The following is a 15,500-nucleotide window of genomic DNA, read 5'->3' as shown; positions in this document are numbered from 1 at the left end:
CCTCTCCTCCTCTTCTCCTCTCCTCTTCTCCTCTTCTCTTCTCTTCTCTCCTCTCATCTCCTCTTCTCTTCTCTTCTCTTCTCTCCTCTCCTCCCCTCTCCTCCTTCTCTCCTCTCCTCCTCTTCTCTTCTCTTCTCTCCTCTCTTCTCCTCCTCCTCTCCTCCTCTTCTCTCCTCTCCTCTCCTCTTCTCTTCTCTTCTCTTCTCTTCTCTTCTCTCCTCTCCTCTCCTCTCCTCTCCTCTCCTCCTCTTCTCCTCTCCTCTTCTCCTCTTCTCTTCTCTTCTCTCCTCTCATCTCCTCTTCTCTTCTCTTCTCTTCTCTTCTCTTCTCTCCTCTCCTCTCCTCCTCCTCTCCTCCTCTTCTCTTCTCTTCTCTTCTCTTCTCTTCTCTTCTCTCTCTTCTCTTCTCTTCTCTCTTCTCTTCTCTTCTTCTCCTCTCCTCTCCTCTCCTCTTCTCTTCTCTCCTCTCCTCTCCTCTCCTCTCCTCTCCTCCTCTTCTCCTCTCCTCTTCTCATCTTCTCTTCTCTCCTCTCATCTCCTCTTCTCTTCTCTTCTCTTCTCTTCTCTTCTCTTCTCTTCTCTTCTCTTCTCTTCTCTCCTCTCCTCTCCTCTCCTCCTCCTCTCCTCTCCTCCTCTTCTCTTCTCTTCTCTTCTCTTCTCTTCTCTTCTCTTCTCTCCTCTCCTCTCTTCTCTTCTCTTCTCTTCTCCTCTCCTCTCCTCTTCTTCTCTTCTCTTCTCATCTCCTCTTCTCTTCTCTTTCTGTCGTTCTGTCTGCAGCAAAGCGAGCTCAACTCCTTCCTGTGGACGATAAAGCGAGAGCCGCCCTCGTACTTCTACGGCACCATTCACGTCCCGTACACACGCGTCTGGGACTTCATCCCCGAGAACTCCAAGCAGGCCTTCCAGGAGAGCAGCATGGTTTGCTTCGAGCTGGACCTGACCGACCCGTACACCATCTCAGCACTGAGCAGCTGCCAGCTGCTGCCGCAGGGACAGAACCTGCAGGACCTGCTGCCCTCAGACATCTACCTGCGGCTCAAGACTCACCTGGAGTACGTCAAGCTCATGCTGCCGTCCTGGATGACCCCGGACCAGCGCGGCAAGGGCCTGTATGCAGACTACCTGTTCAACGCCATCGCCGGGAACTGGGAGCGCAAGCGGCCCGTGTGGGTGATGCTGATGGTCAACTCTCTGACCGAGGCCGACATCAAGACGCGTGGCGTCCCTGTGCTGGACCTGTATCTGGCGCAGGAGGCCCAGAGGATGAGGAAGAGGACGGGAGCCGTGGAGAAGGTGGAGGAGCAGTGCCATCCTCTGAACGGACTCAGCTTCTCTCAGGTGAGCTTTCATTCACATCTTATGGTGCTTTTTAACAAAGTCTGCTCAGCAAGGTGGCATTTATTTGCTCTAAAATACAGTAAAAACAATTTGTTTACAGTTTACAGTTTTGTCTTCAGCTGCTTACACACAGAATCTTTCCTCATCACAGTTTCTGAAAGCTGACGCCCAAACAGCAGAAGCACACTCCAGATCTACAAAACCACACACTTAGCGTCAGACTTTGACTTAGTTTTCAATTTCACACAGTTGTCTATGTAACACACACAAATCTAACAGGAATTAATGTTATGGCAAATGTTTGCATTTCAGATGAGTTTGTGATGCTTTGAATGCAGTGCTTCATTTTGCATTTTGTGTGCAATTCTTTCAGTTACTATATGGTTAGAGGGTTTTGCATGTAATTGTGCATCATTTATTGTTATTACAATAGTAAGTACATGTAACGTGTAACAAGGATCCTTAACATAAAGTGTTACCTACGATAAATTGTGAAATATTATGAAAATTTAATATAGCAGTTTTCTATATGGATCTCTGTAAAAATTTCTGTGATGCTCCGCTGTATTTTCAGCATCATTCCTCCAGTCTTCAGTGTTACATGATCTTCAGAAATCAGAATAATATGATGATTAACTGCTCAAGAAACATTTCTGATTATTATCAATGTTGAACACAGTCGTGCTGAACAATATTTCTATGAATAAAAAATATTATTAACAATTGAGCACCAATATTAAAGAATGGTTTCTGAAGGAACATGTGACACAATCAATTACATTTTACAATATATTCACATAGAAAACAACTATTTTAAATTTAATTTTTTAAAGATTTTTACTGTTTTTTACTGCATTTTTGAGAGATTTCTTAATATTTAAAAAAAATCATAATTATTTGTAACTTTTGACCAGTAGTGTAGCAGATATTCAAACCGTGTGACCATCAGAACGTGCTGTCTGTTCTTGTACTTGCTTTTTTATGAAGAAGAGCACACTTTTATCACTTGTGGCTCACAGAAGGAGCGTGGAGGAACACTGGTTCTGCATCAGCTTGCGTTCGGAGGGTCTTCTGTTATCAGAAGTGATTTGAGCACACGGGTTCTCGTCTGAATCTGAATCTAAACCTCTCAGATGTGTGTCCTTCAGAGCACGGACGCTGGGAATCGTAATGTTGCTAAATGCATCAGATTTTTCCATATCAGAAGTATGACACAGTTTCATTGCGTTATTACAAAGGAAACATACATTAGTTTTACACTCCATGCTTACAGTAAAACCATTGCATAAAGATGCTTGATAAAGGCACTTCTGTGTGTTATGATGGTTATATAACGTGAGCAGCGCTGCGGCTTCTTCTGTATGAAGCATCTTTAAACTGAATCCAGATGAATGGAGCTTGAAGATCATCCTGTTTCTCAGTCTTTGCTAAGCTGTTCAAACCCTGAATGAAATCCCTGCATGTGCAGGAGCTCAAGACGTCTTCAGACGATCTGCTGGAATCCCATCAGCGCTGTGACGAGGCTGGGCTTTCACGAGCAGACCTCACGCTGAGACGAGGCTTTGATTGGCTTATGAGTCTCTGATAGCAGCTCAGTGTTAAACCAATCTGACGCTTCTATTAGTTCTGTTCTCAGACGCTGGAGTTTCTCTGGGAATGCATGGGCCGAGGCTCAGGTCTGTTTATTGAGATCGCAACTGATGGTAAACTAATATCATAATAAATATCAATATTGAATAATATTATTTGTTATACACTATGTATATAGGCCATATCTACCATCCCTAAGCAGAAAGACAGCAGTCATTATTATTATAGGACTATCTCGCTCGGACAAAATCAGGAACTGTAAGAACCGGCCAAATCCTTTAATAACTTCTGGCGCCTTTAACGCGCCTCTGCCTCGAATTCCTCTGGTGTTTTTAATGCTCACCACTTTGTGGCGTTAAACATAACTTTAAAGCTTTGAGAAAATAATCTCGCTGCCAAATCACACTGGATTTCTGAAACGCAGCCAGTAATGATAAATGGTGTTTGTACAGATGGGGTTCCTTAAATGGCAGATTTCAGTCTGCTGCAATCACAGATGAGTCTCGGAGCGAGCGGAGCGTCTCGAACACAGAACCCACGCTGGAGCTCACAGACGATGATCCAGTCTGCACCAGATCCAACACTGTTTATATGCAGCTGGAAATGACATTCATCAGGTTTGTAGAAGTGTAGCACTGCATCAGTGTCTCATCAATGGATGCTCTGCAGTGAATGGGTGCCGTCAGAATGAGAGTCTGGTAAAAACATCACAATAATCCACAGCACTCCAGTCCATCAGTGAACATCTGGAGAAGACAAAAGATGAAACACATCCAGCATTAAGATGATTTTAACTCAAACACATAGAGTCTATAATCCATAATAACACTTCCTCCAGTGAAAAAGTGTTCTGGTCTGAATCAGGAGAGAAATCTGCACAGATCAAGCAGCGTTTAAACAGCTCTTAACTTTAATGCTTTGGTCTTCTCCAGATGTTCACTGATGGACTGGAGTGCTGTGGATTATTGTGTTGTTTTTATCAGCTCTCATTCTGACGGCACCCATTCACTGCAGAGCATCCATTGATGAGACACTGATGCAGTGATACATTTCTGCAAAACTATTCCAACTGAACTGAACTATTCCATTAGTGTTGTATAATTCATCAATAATCGTTTCAGTTCTAGTTTTGTTCTCATCTGACAGAGTCAGTGCAGTTAAATTGATCAAATGAATGCATATTAATTGTCATGTGAATAGTACATAATCTCTTTGTTTCCATATGTTTCAGAAACGTGTTCACACTCTCGTATTTTGTTGGCTTGGTGTGTTGTAGTCCTGAAGTTTCCGCAGTAAAACATCTCTGTGTTTCTCATTTGTGTGTCAGCTTTATTTTCAGACTCGGGTGTTTTTACTGAGTCGCTCTAAACGAAGCGGTGTGAAGTAGCAGGAGTTTCCTAACGAGTATCGGAGGGCTTTTACAGTCTCTGTCAGCAGCTGTATTTCCAGCAGGTGTTTCTCATTTGTTTCCACTCAACAAATACTCACACGCTCATGTCTGAGAGTTTACTGTGAACTCTACCTCGTCTCTGATTATTATCATTATTTTATTTCTTTGTTTGTTTTTTAAATGACCGCCCTTCATACTGCAGTCTGTGCAAGTGCTGTTCTGTTATTTATTAAATGAACCAGATGCCAAGAATAGAATAGAATAGAATAGAATAGAATAGAATGAGCTTTTATTGTCAGGCATGTTTACACATACGAGGAATTTGTTTTCATGACGGAAGCTCCACAGTGAAACAGAAGGACAATAACAGAAAAAAAATAGAACAATTAAATAAGGAATAAAAATATATTTGCCATTTACACTTTAAGCCTAAATTCTGCAGTGTGTCTGTGTGTGTGTGTGCATGCCTGGTTAGGTTTGATCAGCATTATATATATAATGTTTCCAGAAGGGTTTTCTTCATGCAATCATGTGTGTGTGTGTGTGTGTAGCTCTTTAATGGCCATCATTGCCTGCTTTGGTTCTGTCCTGTGCTCTTTGACATTTACTCAGGGGTTTGTTTGTGTGTCGGCCTCCATTAGCATGTGTGTGTGAGTGATTACAGCCGCTATTGTTCCTCTAACACATGAGTATCAGAGAGGTGTTAAGTGTGTTAGTGTGTCACAGGCTCTGATGGACAGCAGCGCGGTCACTAATGATGCTGTACAGGATGAAGTTTGGAAGCTCGTAGTGAAAGTGACAAGTATAGTGACCCATACTCAGAATTCATTCTCTGCATTTAACCCATCCAGAGTGCACACACACACACACACACACACACACACACACACACACACACACACACACACACACACACAGCAGTGAACACACAAAGCAGCACAAAAAAATATTTTAACAAATTAGAATTCTTTATTTTGTATTAATATATATATATAATTTGATATTTTTAATTAATTAATTATTTTGTTATATTATGGAACTTTTTTTTATATAAAAATAAATAAATTAATGAAAAATAAAACTTTTCCATTTCAGTCTTCTTCAAAATGTCACATTTAATTCATTGTTACTTGATGTAGCTTTGTAATTATCTGTGAAGTTTACTAGCAATGAATTTGATAATTGCTCACATTTCTTCAGTGTGTGTTCATCAGCTCAATGTATGGAAGCTCATTTCCTCAGCGGAATATATTTCTCGAAATCATGGGAAGTCCAAGTTGTATTGATATTCTGACAGAGTTCTGACTTTTTCTTGTACTTTTGTGAAGAAAAGTCAGAATTATGAGACATAAATCGTGACTTTTTATCTTACAATTATAATTTGTTTTTATTCTGTCAGAAACAGACTTCCATACTAATGCAAAGCAAATCTAACAGGAATAAATATTATGGCAAATGTTTGCTTTTGAGATGAGTTTGTGATGCTTTGAATGCAGTGCTTCAAGAGATGAGAGGTGTTTTGTGTGCAGTTCTTGGATTTGTGTGTGAAGTTTTGAAAAAATGAGGCAAAGTTTTGAAAATGTGTTCATCAGCCTGTAATATCTTGTTCTTTCTCTCAGTGTCCTGTTCGTCAGTCGCTGGTGGTTTAGTCTCGGAGCAGATGCTGGTGTCTGTTGACTGAGGCACTTTAACGCCTCGGTCAGCTCCAGACTCTCGTGTGTGTCCTGTGTGCTCAGCGTTACGAGCGCTGATGTGATCACACTCCTGCAGCAGATGAGAGACGCTGCTGTCAAACTCTCTTTGAAGTCTCTGACCGAAGTCTCTGACCGATCCTCAGAGCGCTGTATTGGTGAGCTCTTGTTCTCGCAGGGTCTCGTGTGTGAAAGTGTTTGCTCCTGCATCGTTTACTCTTTGTCCCGGCTGAGAGAGAATTCCACACGTTTTCAGGGTCATTTAAACCCAAAGAGTGTTTGTCTTTGGGGATGGAGCTCTTTGTGTGTGTGAGAGTGTGTGTGTGTGCTCACTGACCTCATTAAAACTACACACACTCTCACAGTGAACATGCTGTCGCTCTCTGCGTTGTTTACAGATTTAGAATGTATCACTGCATCAGTGTCTCATCAATGGAAGCTCTGCAGTGAATGGGTGCCGTCAGAATGAGAGTCTGATAAAAACATCACAATAATCCACAGCACTCCAGTCCATCAGTGAACATCTGGAGAAGACCAAAGCTGTGTTTTTAAGAAACAAATCCTTCATTGGTGTTCTGCATTACAAGCAATGCTAGTTACATTATCAGATTTGTAAAGTTAATTGACAGAGCAAGTGATGCAACGCTGCATTTCTCCAAATCTGATGAAGAAACAAACTCATCTCTGAACTATTCCTTTAATACAAGCATCTTTACAGTATTGAACATGTAAATGTCACTTTAGAATTAGACTTTAATTTCTACAGTAAAGCAGCTCTCCAGTGCAGTTTAATAGCATTTTTAACTTGTTTCTTGCCATGACAATAGCCTACGAAGCTGCTGTGTCATGAAAAAACCAACCAACCGAGCAGCTCTTTACCGCTGTGCATGTTCTGTTTCTCACACTCTTCTCTTTTCCCAGTGTTTGTCAGAATTCCTCTGTGAAAATCCTCAAGCACAGGATGGTGTCCCTCCCTCACAATCACAGTCACACAGATGCGGATGCATTCAGAAGGAACTCTGTTTCAAATCTGCTCCCATCACACGTGTGTGTGTGTGTGTGTGTGTGTGTGTGTGTGTGTGTTTGCAGTCTGACGGATGGACTTTCAGTGTTTCAGTGTCTACATCAATTTGGAAGCTGGTTGAAAAGCCACAAACGGCGATGGCTCGCGGCCACATGCGGATCCATTTCTTTGGGGTTGAGAGGTTATCCGCACATATTTTCCACTACAGGGACGATTTCACATTTTACAAGCAGACGCCTGCAACTTCACATAATGCTGTGGTTTGTGGCATTTGGACGCCTCTGTGACTGTTTTACCTCTAAAAGGTGCATATTAGTACCGCAGTGTATTAGAATGTACCGTTAAGGTACTTCTATGAACCTTTTAGGAGTAAAGAAGGAACAAAGTTGTTCTTTAAAGGTTTTACAATCACCCTTTTTTAGAGTATTGTGCATGCTGAACATTTGAATCATTTTCTAACTCTTGTACAGTTATCACATGTGCTCAGATTCACTGAGAGACATGTTTATGTTTAAAATCCGTCATCAAGATGTCTGGAGTATGAGGTGCTCTGTTCCTGCGAGCTGATTGGCTGAGGCTGCGTGTGTGGGCCGGATGAAGCTGTCAATCAAAGCGCAGCCACTTTACTCAAGCGAGTGACACTGATTCTGTCAGACAGCGTAAATATTTGGCTGCGATTGAGCAGTAAGGTAAACACAGGGCCTGCGGGGTAAATGTCCTGCGTTTCTCAGTCTAGACTGATCAAAGCACTTCTGCATCGCAGCTACGCGGCCTGCATGTGTCTGTTCATCGCATAACCGCTCCGCAATTAGTTCCAGACAAGAACCACCTACTTAGAATAACATTAGACATAAAATCACATTAGAGCTCAAGACTGAAGGCCTACAGCTTCAGGACACAGATATTCCCATAAAGACATATACATTTGTCAGTGCATTAGTGGCTCTGTTTTCACGAATGATTCATTGAATCAGTTACGCTATTCTTACTGTAAAAGTAATTCTTTAGGAGTGATCCACTTGAATCATTCAGCACTCAAATGATTCAGTGATTCACTGTGCCTCGTGCTCAAATCATATTCAGTTGAAGATTAAGTGATGCACTCTTAATGAGCGTTTGATTCATTCATGCAGTTGATTAATTCAGAAATTAAATAAATGACCCTTAATGAGTGAGTCACCTCAATCATTCAGCACCCATGCCTCACGCGTAAATTATTTTTCAAATATGAATTCAAGTAGTGTTTACATGTATAGTCCACACATATGGAAGCTGGCTCATCACTGTTCTTTCAGAAGAAGGAATGATAAAAGCGTCTGGTTGAGCTGAAGCGCTGGAGCCGTGGCTGTCAGGAGGACCTTCAGCCTGTTGATGGTTAACTCACTAATGCACTGAATGTTTACAGCGGTACGAGCTGCTTTGAGTGAAGCTGTTGAGCCGGTCTGGAGACGTCACGGTGAGATAAAGACCCTCCACAGGGAATGAAACCAAAGCAGACGCTCAGAGAAACAGGAGATCAGTGTCTAGTGATGTTATGTCAGCTTGTGTGGAATTTCAGAAGTTAATCATTTCACAGACAAAAGTTGTACACTCTAAGGTTTTACTTGAACAACACCAAGGGGGCATTTACATAACTTTCAACAAAAAAACTAAAACGTACGCATATTGCCATTCATTTTTTAAGGATTTTTGAAAACAAAGTGCAAGTTTGTGTGAATGATACCTTTAACATCTCCATCTAAACTATAAAAACATACATGTTCAGTCTATAGTCATACATAGTACAGCATTGGAGCACCATTGTCATGTTTTAAAGTAACCACATATATATATTTTTTTTTTTTGTCAGATATTATTCCGGTGGAAGTCTATTCCAGTCATAAGTTCCTCTAAAGACAAATGATAACTCCCTAAACTAGTTTACTTGTTTAATCCAGTGACTAGTCCTTCCTCAGAAGTCCATCAACACATGAGCTTGTAGACATGACAGAGGTTTGGATGAAACCCTGATGCTGAGGTTTGTGCGTGTTATGACTGTCTTCTGACACTGAGCAGAATCAAAGTTAAACTCCAGTCACAGAAGAAATGCAGTAAAAATACCAAAACATTTCATAGGTGTCTCATATCAACTCATTCTTCCATAACACCAGCAATCCGGTCACACACACTTTATCACTCATAACACAACACCCTAAAAAAACACTAACAACAGGTCACATTATTCAGTGTTTGCTTTTGTAAAATGTCTTTACAAAAGTAAATTTTACATGCTCCATGTTTACTTTACAGTGCAAAATTATTCCTAGGTTTTCCCCTTTTGTATAGATGGTAATGAAAGTAAAAGACTAACACTTGTGCAGATGTTCAGCTACATGATAGTATTTGATTTATCTATACGATTTTACTGAAGAAATGTTGAGAATTTTAGGTTTTGTCTTTAAGTTCAACAGTTTTGCAAATTGGCTTGTGTAGTACATAAAGTTATGGTGGTGTTTGTACTGAATTGATAGAAGTCATGTAATCTGACAGATGTCGTCAATAAATGCATTTTGTGCCAAAGCAAGAGGCTGATGCTCATTGTCTGAATAGTTCTGAAGAATTGACCTAAGTATTGAGAAATACGTCCCAGTGATAATAATATGATAATCGCAATTTTTTTTGGTTTGAACGTGTCTTAAAGGGTTAGTTCACCCAGAAAGCAAAATCATGTAATTACTAACTTACCCTTATGTTGTTCCAAACCTGTAAGACCTCCGTTTATCTTCTGAACACAGTTTAAGATATTTTAGATTTAGTCCGAGAGCTCTCAGTTCCTCCATTGAAGCTGTGTGTACGGTCTACTGTCCATGTCCAGAAAGGTAAGAAAAACATCATCACAGTAGTCCATGTGACATCAGAGGGTCAGGTAGAATATTTTGAAGCATCGAAAATACATTTCGGTCCAAACATTGCAAAAACAACGACTTTATTCAGCATTGTCTTCTCTTCCGTGTCTGTTGTGAGAGAGTTCAAAACAAAGCAGTCTGGATATCCGGTTCACGAACGAATCATTCAGTTCACCAAATCGAACTGAATCGTTTTAAAGGGTTCAGATCTCTAATACGCATTAATCCACAAATGACTTAAGCTGTTAACTTATTTAATGTGGCTGACACTCCCTCTGAGTTCAAACAAACCAATATCCCGGAGTAATTCATTTACTCAAACAGTACACTGACTGAACTGCTGTGAAGAGAGAACTGAAGATGAACACCGAGCCGAAGCAGATAACGAACAACAGACTGACTCGTTCACGAGTCAAGAACCGGTTGCATCGTTTTTTGGATCACCAGTAGTTCTTTCGGACAGTTCGATTCAATAAACCGGTTGAAGAAAACTGTTCTTTTGCGCTCGACGTAATGGCGTCATTTGCGATGATTGCCCTTGATTCAAGCCTTCGGTTTACCCGCGCTCATAACACTAGCACAGAATCAGTTCAGAATCAATCACCAAAAGAATCAGTTCAGTTCAGACGCTCTGTGTGTCGGTCTGCTTCTCGCTGAATCACACATGCACAGTATCGTCAGCTCCTCGGTTCTTCTTATCTGACTCGGCTCGGTGTTCATCTTCAGTTCTCTCTTCACAGCAGTTCAGTCAGTGTACTGTTTCAGTGTACAGCTTCAATGGAGGGACTGAGAGCTCTCGGACTAAATCTAAAATATCTTAAACTGTGTTAAGATAAACGGAGGTCTCACGGGTTTGGAACAACATGAGGGTGAGATATTAATTACATCATTTTGCTATCTGGGTGAATTAACCCCCTAAGACTAATATCATTTAAGCCCTGTCACAGATTTTCAGCTGATTTGAGTGTTTGGGAAACATGTTTGGACTCAATCATCGTTATTATGTCTGTGATTGTGTTCAGTGCAAAAATCACACACTCTTCAGCTCTGTGGAGTGTTTTCAGCACGTTAATCATAACGTAACGGGCCATTTCCATCACAAAGCTGAATTATTGACTTTCATAGGGCCGCAGTGCTTTGATATGGAGGCTCTCTGGTTCCCGCGCGTGTGAATGTGGCCAGTGACCCACAGAACGGACACAACACATTCGTTCAGGCCTGGCTCTTTCATTCAGCACCTCCTCCTCCTCCGCGTCGTAATTTAAGGGGCTGAAAGGCTCTTTTGCGCCACTGAAGACGCTTTGGCCGCGGCAGATGGAGGGAGTTTGGGAGGCTAGCGGGGTGGCGATAGGCTAATTTAAGCAGCACAAAGCCGGCGCGCTTTCAAATGCAGAGCAGGAGGCTTTGATGTGCACGGGATGAAAGCGCAGGGAGCCCAGCGGACGACGGGGGCCCTTTGTCCCAGACAAGAAGGCATCTGCTGGGCTTTGCCCTCCTCTCTGGGACGAGTCTCTCCAACAATGACGGACGGGGCCAGAGAGTGTCACCGGCGCTGATGAAAAGAGCTCGAGTGTGTGTGAAACTTAAACTCATCTGCAGCATTTGGCTACGAGCACACAGGTGGAGGAAACATGATTGATTCTCCTGTTGGGAGAAAATACACAAGTTTGTTTGGAAAGGGAGCTATTGTGAGTGATCAGTCTAAACAGTGTGTGTGTGTGTGTGTGTGTAAACACTAGGGAATTTCATGGTGACACAAAGGTGAGCTGCAGCAACAGCAGAAGCAACAGAAAGCGGCAGCTAGAACTAACCTGAGAGAAACTCTCCTCCGCAGAGTCTTTGATCTGTGAGAGACTCACTCAGGCTTCAGCAGAACCTCCTTCAGGAGCGTCATACACAAGCACTTCTTCTTGTCTGCCTTCACTAACTCATACAATGATCAAGTAATTGCACCATTTGTGATCTTGTATATTGTTGTTCTTTTACTTTACTGCGTAAGGTAGTAGAACAACAACATACTTGTTGTCACGCAGTTTTCTGAGATTTTTCTAAGATTTTAACTTCAGCAGATCAGCACAATGCTCAGACAACACATTTCTGGCACAAACACTAAAACTAAAAACTTTTCGAGACTGGAATAATACTGCAAAAAAGAAGATTCCTTGAACTTCCACAGACTTCTACAAAGGATTGCAGTTCTTGAAACAAAGTTTATACTTAATGTAGAGGAACGAGGCAAAACTGATCAACACACTAATTGATGGCACAAACAGGGAGCAAGAACCGAAAAATGTGGGTGAGGAATCCCCAAATGTGAATGAACATGGATCGGATCAGCCAGCAGCTAACATAGCTACTAACAGGCGCTCGAGGTCGAACAGACAGAGGCATTCAGCTCAGAGCGCAGCCGAGCCCAGGACTCTATTATCAGAAATATCACTACATGCTGCTTTCCTCAAACAACCATCTCTGATGTGAACAAGGAACTTTGGAACATTCTAATAAAACACAAGGCTGCAAATAGAATCATCATCCATGTGGGGAAAGAGCAGTCAGAACTCCTTAAGAAGGACTTCAGTGAACTCTTTGAAACACTTTGAAGACTTAAAGTTCAGTCGTTCATTAGTGGACCACTCCCAGCAAGGGGAACTAACATGTTTCACGGTTGCTTGGGCTGAACACATGGCTACAAACAACCTGCAGTATAAAAGGAGTCAACTTGAAGTCAATCTGGTTTCCAACCACACCACAGCACAGAGACAGCGCTCATAAAGATAATTAATGTTATTAGCTTAAATTCTGATTCTGGTAAAATATCAGTGCTGGTACTACTAGATCTCAGTGCTCATTGTCGATCATAACATACTACTAGAGAGACTGGAAAACTGGGTCGGACTTTCTGGGATGGTACTCAAATGGTTCAGGTCATACTTAGAAGGGAGAGGTTATTATGTGAGTCTAGGAGAGCATAAGTCTAAGTGGACGTCCATGACATGCGGAGTCCCACAAGGCTCAATTCTTGCACCGCTCTTGTTTAGCCTGTAAATGTGCAAGTCAAATAATGAGAAAGAACCAGATTGCTTATCACAGCTATGCTGATGATACCCAGATTTACCAAAATGTCTCCAAATCTCCAAATGACTACAGCCCCATTGACTCCCTCTGCCAGTGCATTATTAAAATGCATTGGATGTGCCAGATATGCCAGAAATGGATGCGCCAGAACTTTCTTCAGTTAAACAAGGAAAAAATTGAAGTCATTGCATTTGGAAACAAAGATGAAGTTTTCAAGGTGAATGAATACCTTGACTCTAGGGTCAAACAACTAAAAATCAAGTCAGGAATCTTGGTGTGATTCTGGGGACAGACCTAAGTTTTAGTAATCATCTCAAAGCAGTAAATGAAGTAAAATGTTTACATGTATTTACATATTTATATTCAAATAATTTAATTTACATATAAAATGTTTAATATGCAAACATATCTTTTTCGTAAATATAAACATGCATGTGTGTCTATTGTAGTATATCTAACAATGAAATAAGAATATTTATTTTTCACTAGGGAACATTGTTCAGGATCCGCTTCACAGAAAGCAGTCAGTCGTGCAGGTTTGGACAGCATGATAAGAGGTTATCTGGAAGGTGTGCAGGATGAACACTGAAGCTCTGGTTTGTGTTTCAGGTGATCTTTGCTCTGAATCAGACGCTCCTGCAGCAGGAGAGTCTCCGCGCCGGGGGCCTGCAGATGCCCTTCACCACAGAGCACCTGATCAAGCATTACAACTGTGGAGACCTCAACTCCATCATCTTCAGCCACGACACCTCGCAGGTACTGAGGTCCTGTCATGCCCCGACCGCTGCTGCGCTCCATGCGTCTGACCCAGTAGAGAACAGGACACTTTACTTCTCAGTTTATTCCTATTAAAATATGTTTCAGATTTGATTTTATGAACAGATCGTTTAAGATTTTTTAAATTATTATTTTATTTTGAGGAAACTTTAAAAACCTTTTTTGAGGGTGTGTGTGTGTGTTTGTGTTGGTGTTTAAGATTAGTACTTTAGTGCTGTCAAAAGATTAATTGTGTTTAATAACATCCAAAAAAAAAATCTTTGTTTACATAATGTATGGTGGTGTACAGCGTATATTTATTCTGTATATATAAACGGACACAAATGCATGCTTATATTTAAGAAAAATATGTTATGTTTATTAAATATATTGTGGGCAAAATAAGTATTGAAAATTTCATGTCAACTGCACCTTTAGAAATATATTCACTGATAAACATGTTGACGTGTTCAATACTTATTTTACCCATTGTATATATAATATAAATTATATGAATATAAATATATACATGTAAATATTCTCTACTGTATTTATATATATACATAAGAAATGTACACAGTACACACACATGGATTATGTAAACAAAAACAAATAGGGCTTGGGCGTCGTGACGTCATTACTCGGCGTGGCCGCATGTTGATGGCCTCCTTTACTGCTACTCGGACTACTGCACAGCGTTTAAACCTACACCCTCTCAACATTGAACATTTAAAAAAAAGGGACATTTCCCGAGTTACTCATCCAAAATACGGGAAAATTTCAACATTCATCTTTCTGTTGCTATCCGTCCGCTGACAGCAAAATTTCATACTACAAAACTGCTGCATTAACTAAGCTGTGAGTTGTGAAGCTAGGCCTAATGGTACTTTGCTTACAAATTGGCCTGAAATCGTGCTCTCACAACAACCACGCTATCTTAAAAAGACCAACATCACGCTAAGGTTGCTTTCAAGTAAGCAAAACGATGCTTTGAAAACATCTGTTTCGCTGGAAGGGCAAGGAGTAGCAACAGGACAACAACACAGAGACTTGACAGGTCCGATTGAAGGGCTAACGGGATATTTTACAGGAAAATACTAAAACGGGAAAACAGCGGGAAAAGAGCTAAAATACGTGAGGACCCCGGACAAAAACCGGGAGGGTGGACAGCTATGAACCACACTTTTGAAACACATAGTTAAAAGTACATGTGTGAATGGTTGATAGCACTAACGGTTACTAAACTAGCAGCTAGGTGGAGCGCAGCTTACTGGATTATACTGTTTGCCGCTGTTCCGGTTCTATGATCTGCAGCTCCTAAACCCATCCATGTGTGAACTGTACATGAGACTCCAATGACTTGTAGCTTCGGAGCTATTCTGAAGTGTAGGCGCTCACAAAACAAACAAGGTAGCCAAAGATATCTGTAATGCAAAAGTGCAGCAGCAAGTCGTCGTCGGTGCTCCACTCTTTGTTGGGAACTTCTTATGGATCCAAACTGTGAATAGTGCCGATTTTGTCCACATACCGGTCCGTGGCATCCCTATTTAGTGTATCCCTGTAAATCCCACAACCTTTTCGTGATTTTACCATCTTTTTCTTTCTCCCAACACTTCTTCTCGTTCGACTTGCTGTATGTTTACATTCACGAGGCCATCAACATGGCCGCCACGTCCCAGAATGCAACTCGGCGCCCAAGCCTAAGGGGGACAATAAAGTTGTTACAATTACAATTACAATCAAAGTATGTGT

The 15,500-nt window shown here is 41.3% G+C and overlaps 1 protein-coding gene across 1 annotated transcript in view; it reads left to right on the top strand.

The window, feature by feature from the left end:
* Positions 1 to 15,500, top strand: part of trabd2a (TraB domain containing 2A) — a 49,366-nt gene that overhangs the window by 2,799 nt on the left and 31,067 nt on the right. Inside the window, exons 2-3 of the mRNA XM_059549314.1 lie at positions 777 to 1,337; positions 13,602 to 13,748. Coding sequence (XP_059405297.1) covers positions 777 to 1,337; positions 13,602 to 13,748 — 708 coding nt within the window. The remainder of the gene's footprint in view (positions 1 to 776; positions 1,338 to 13,601; positions 13,749 to 15,500) is intronic.

The sequence above is a fragment of the Carassius carassius genome, chromosome 5, assembly GCF_963082965.1.
Source record: "Carassius carassius chromosome 5, fCarCar2.1, whole genome shotgun sequence".
Lineage (NCBI taxonomy): Eukaryota > Metazoa > Chordata > Actinopteri > Cypriniformes > Cyprinidae > Carassius > Carassius carassius.
Note: the sequence above shows the minus strand (reverse complement) of the source record. Positions and strands in the feature narration are given on the sequence as shown.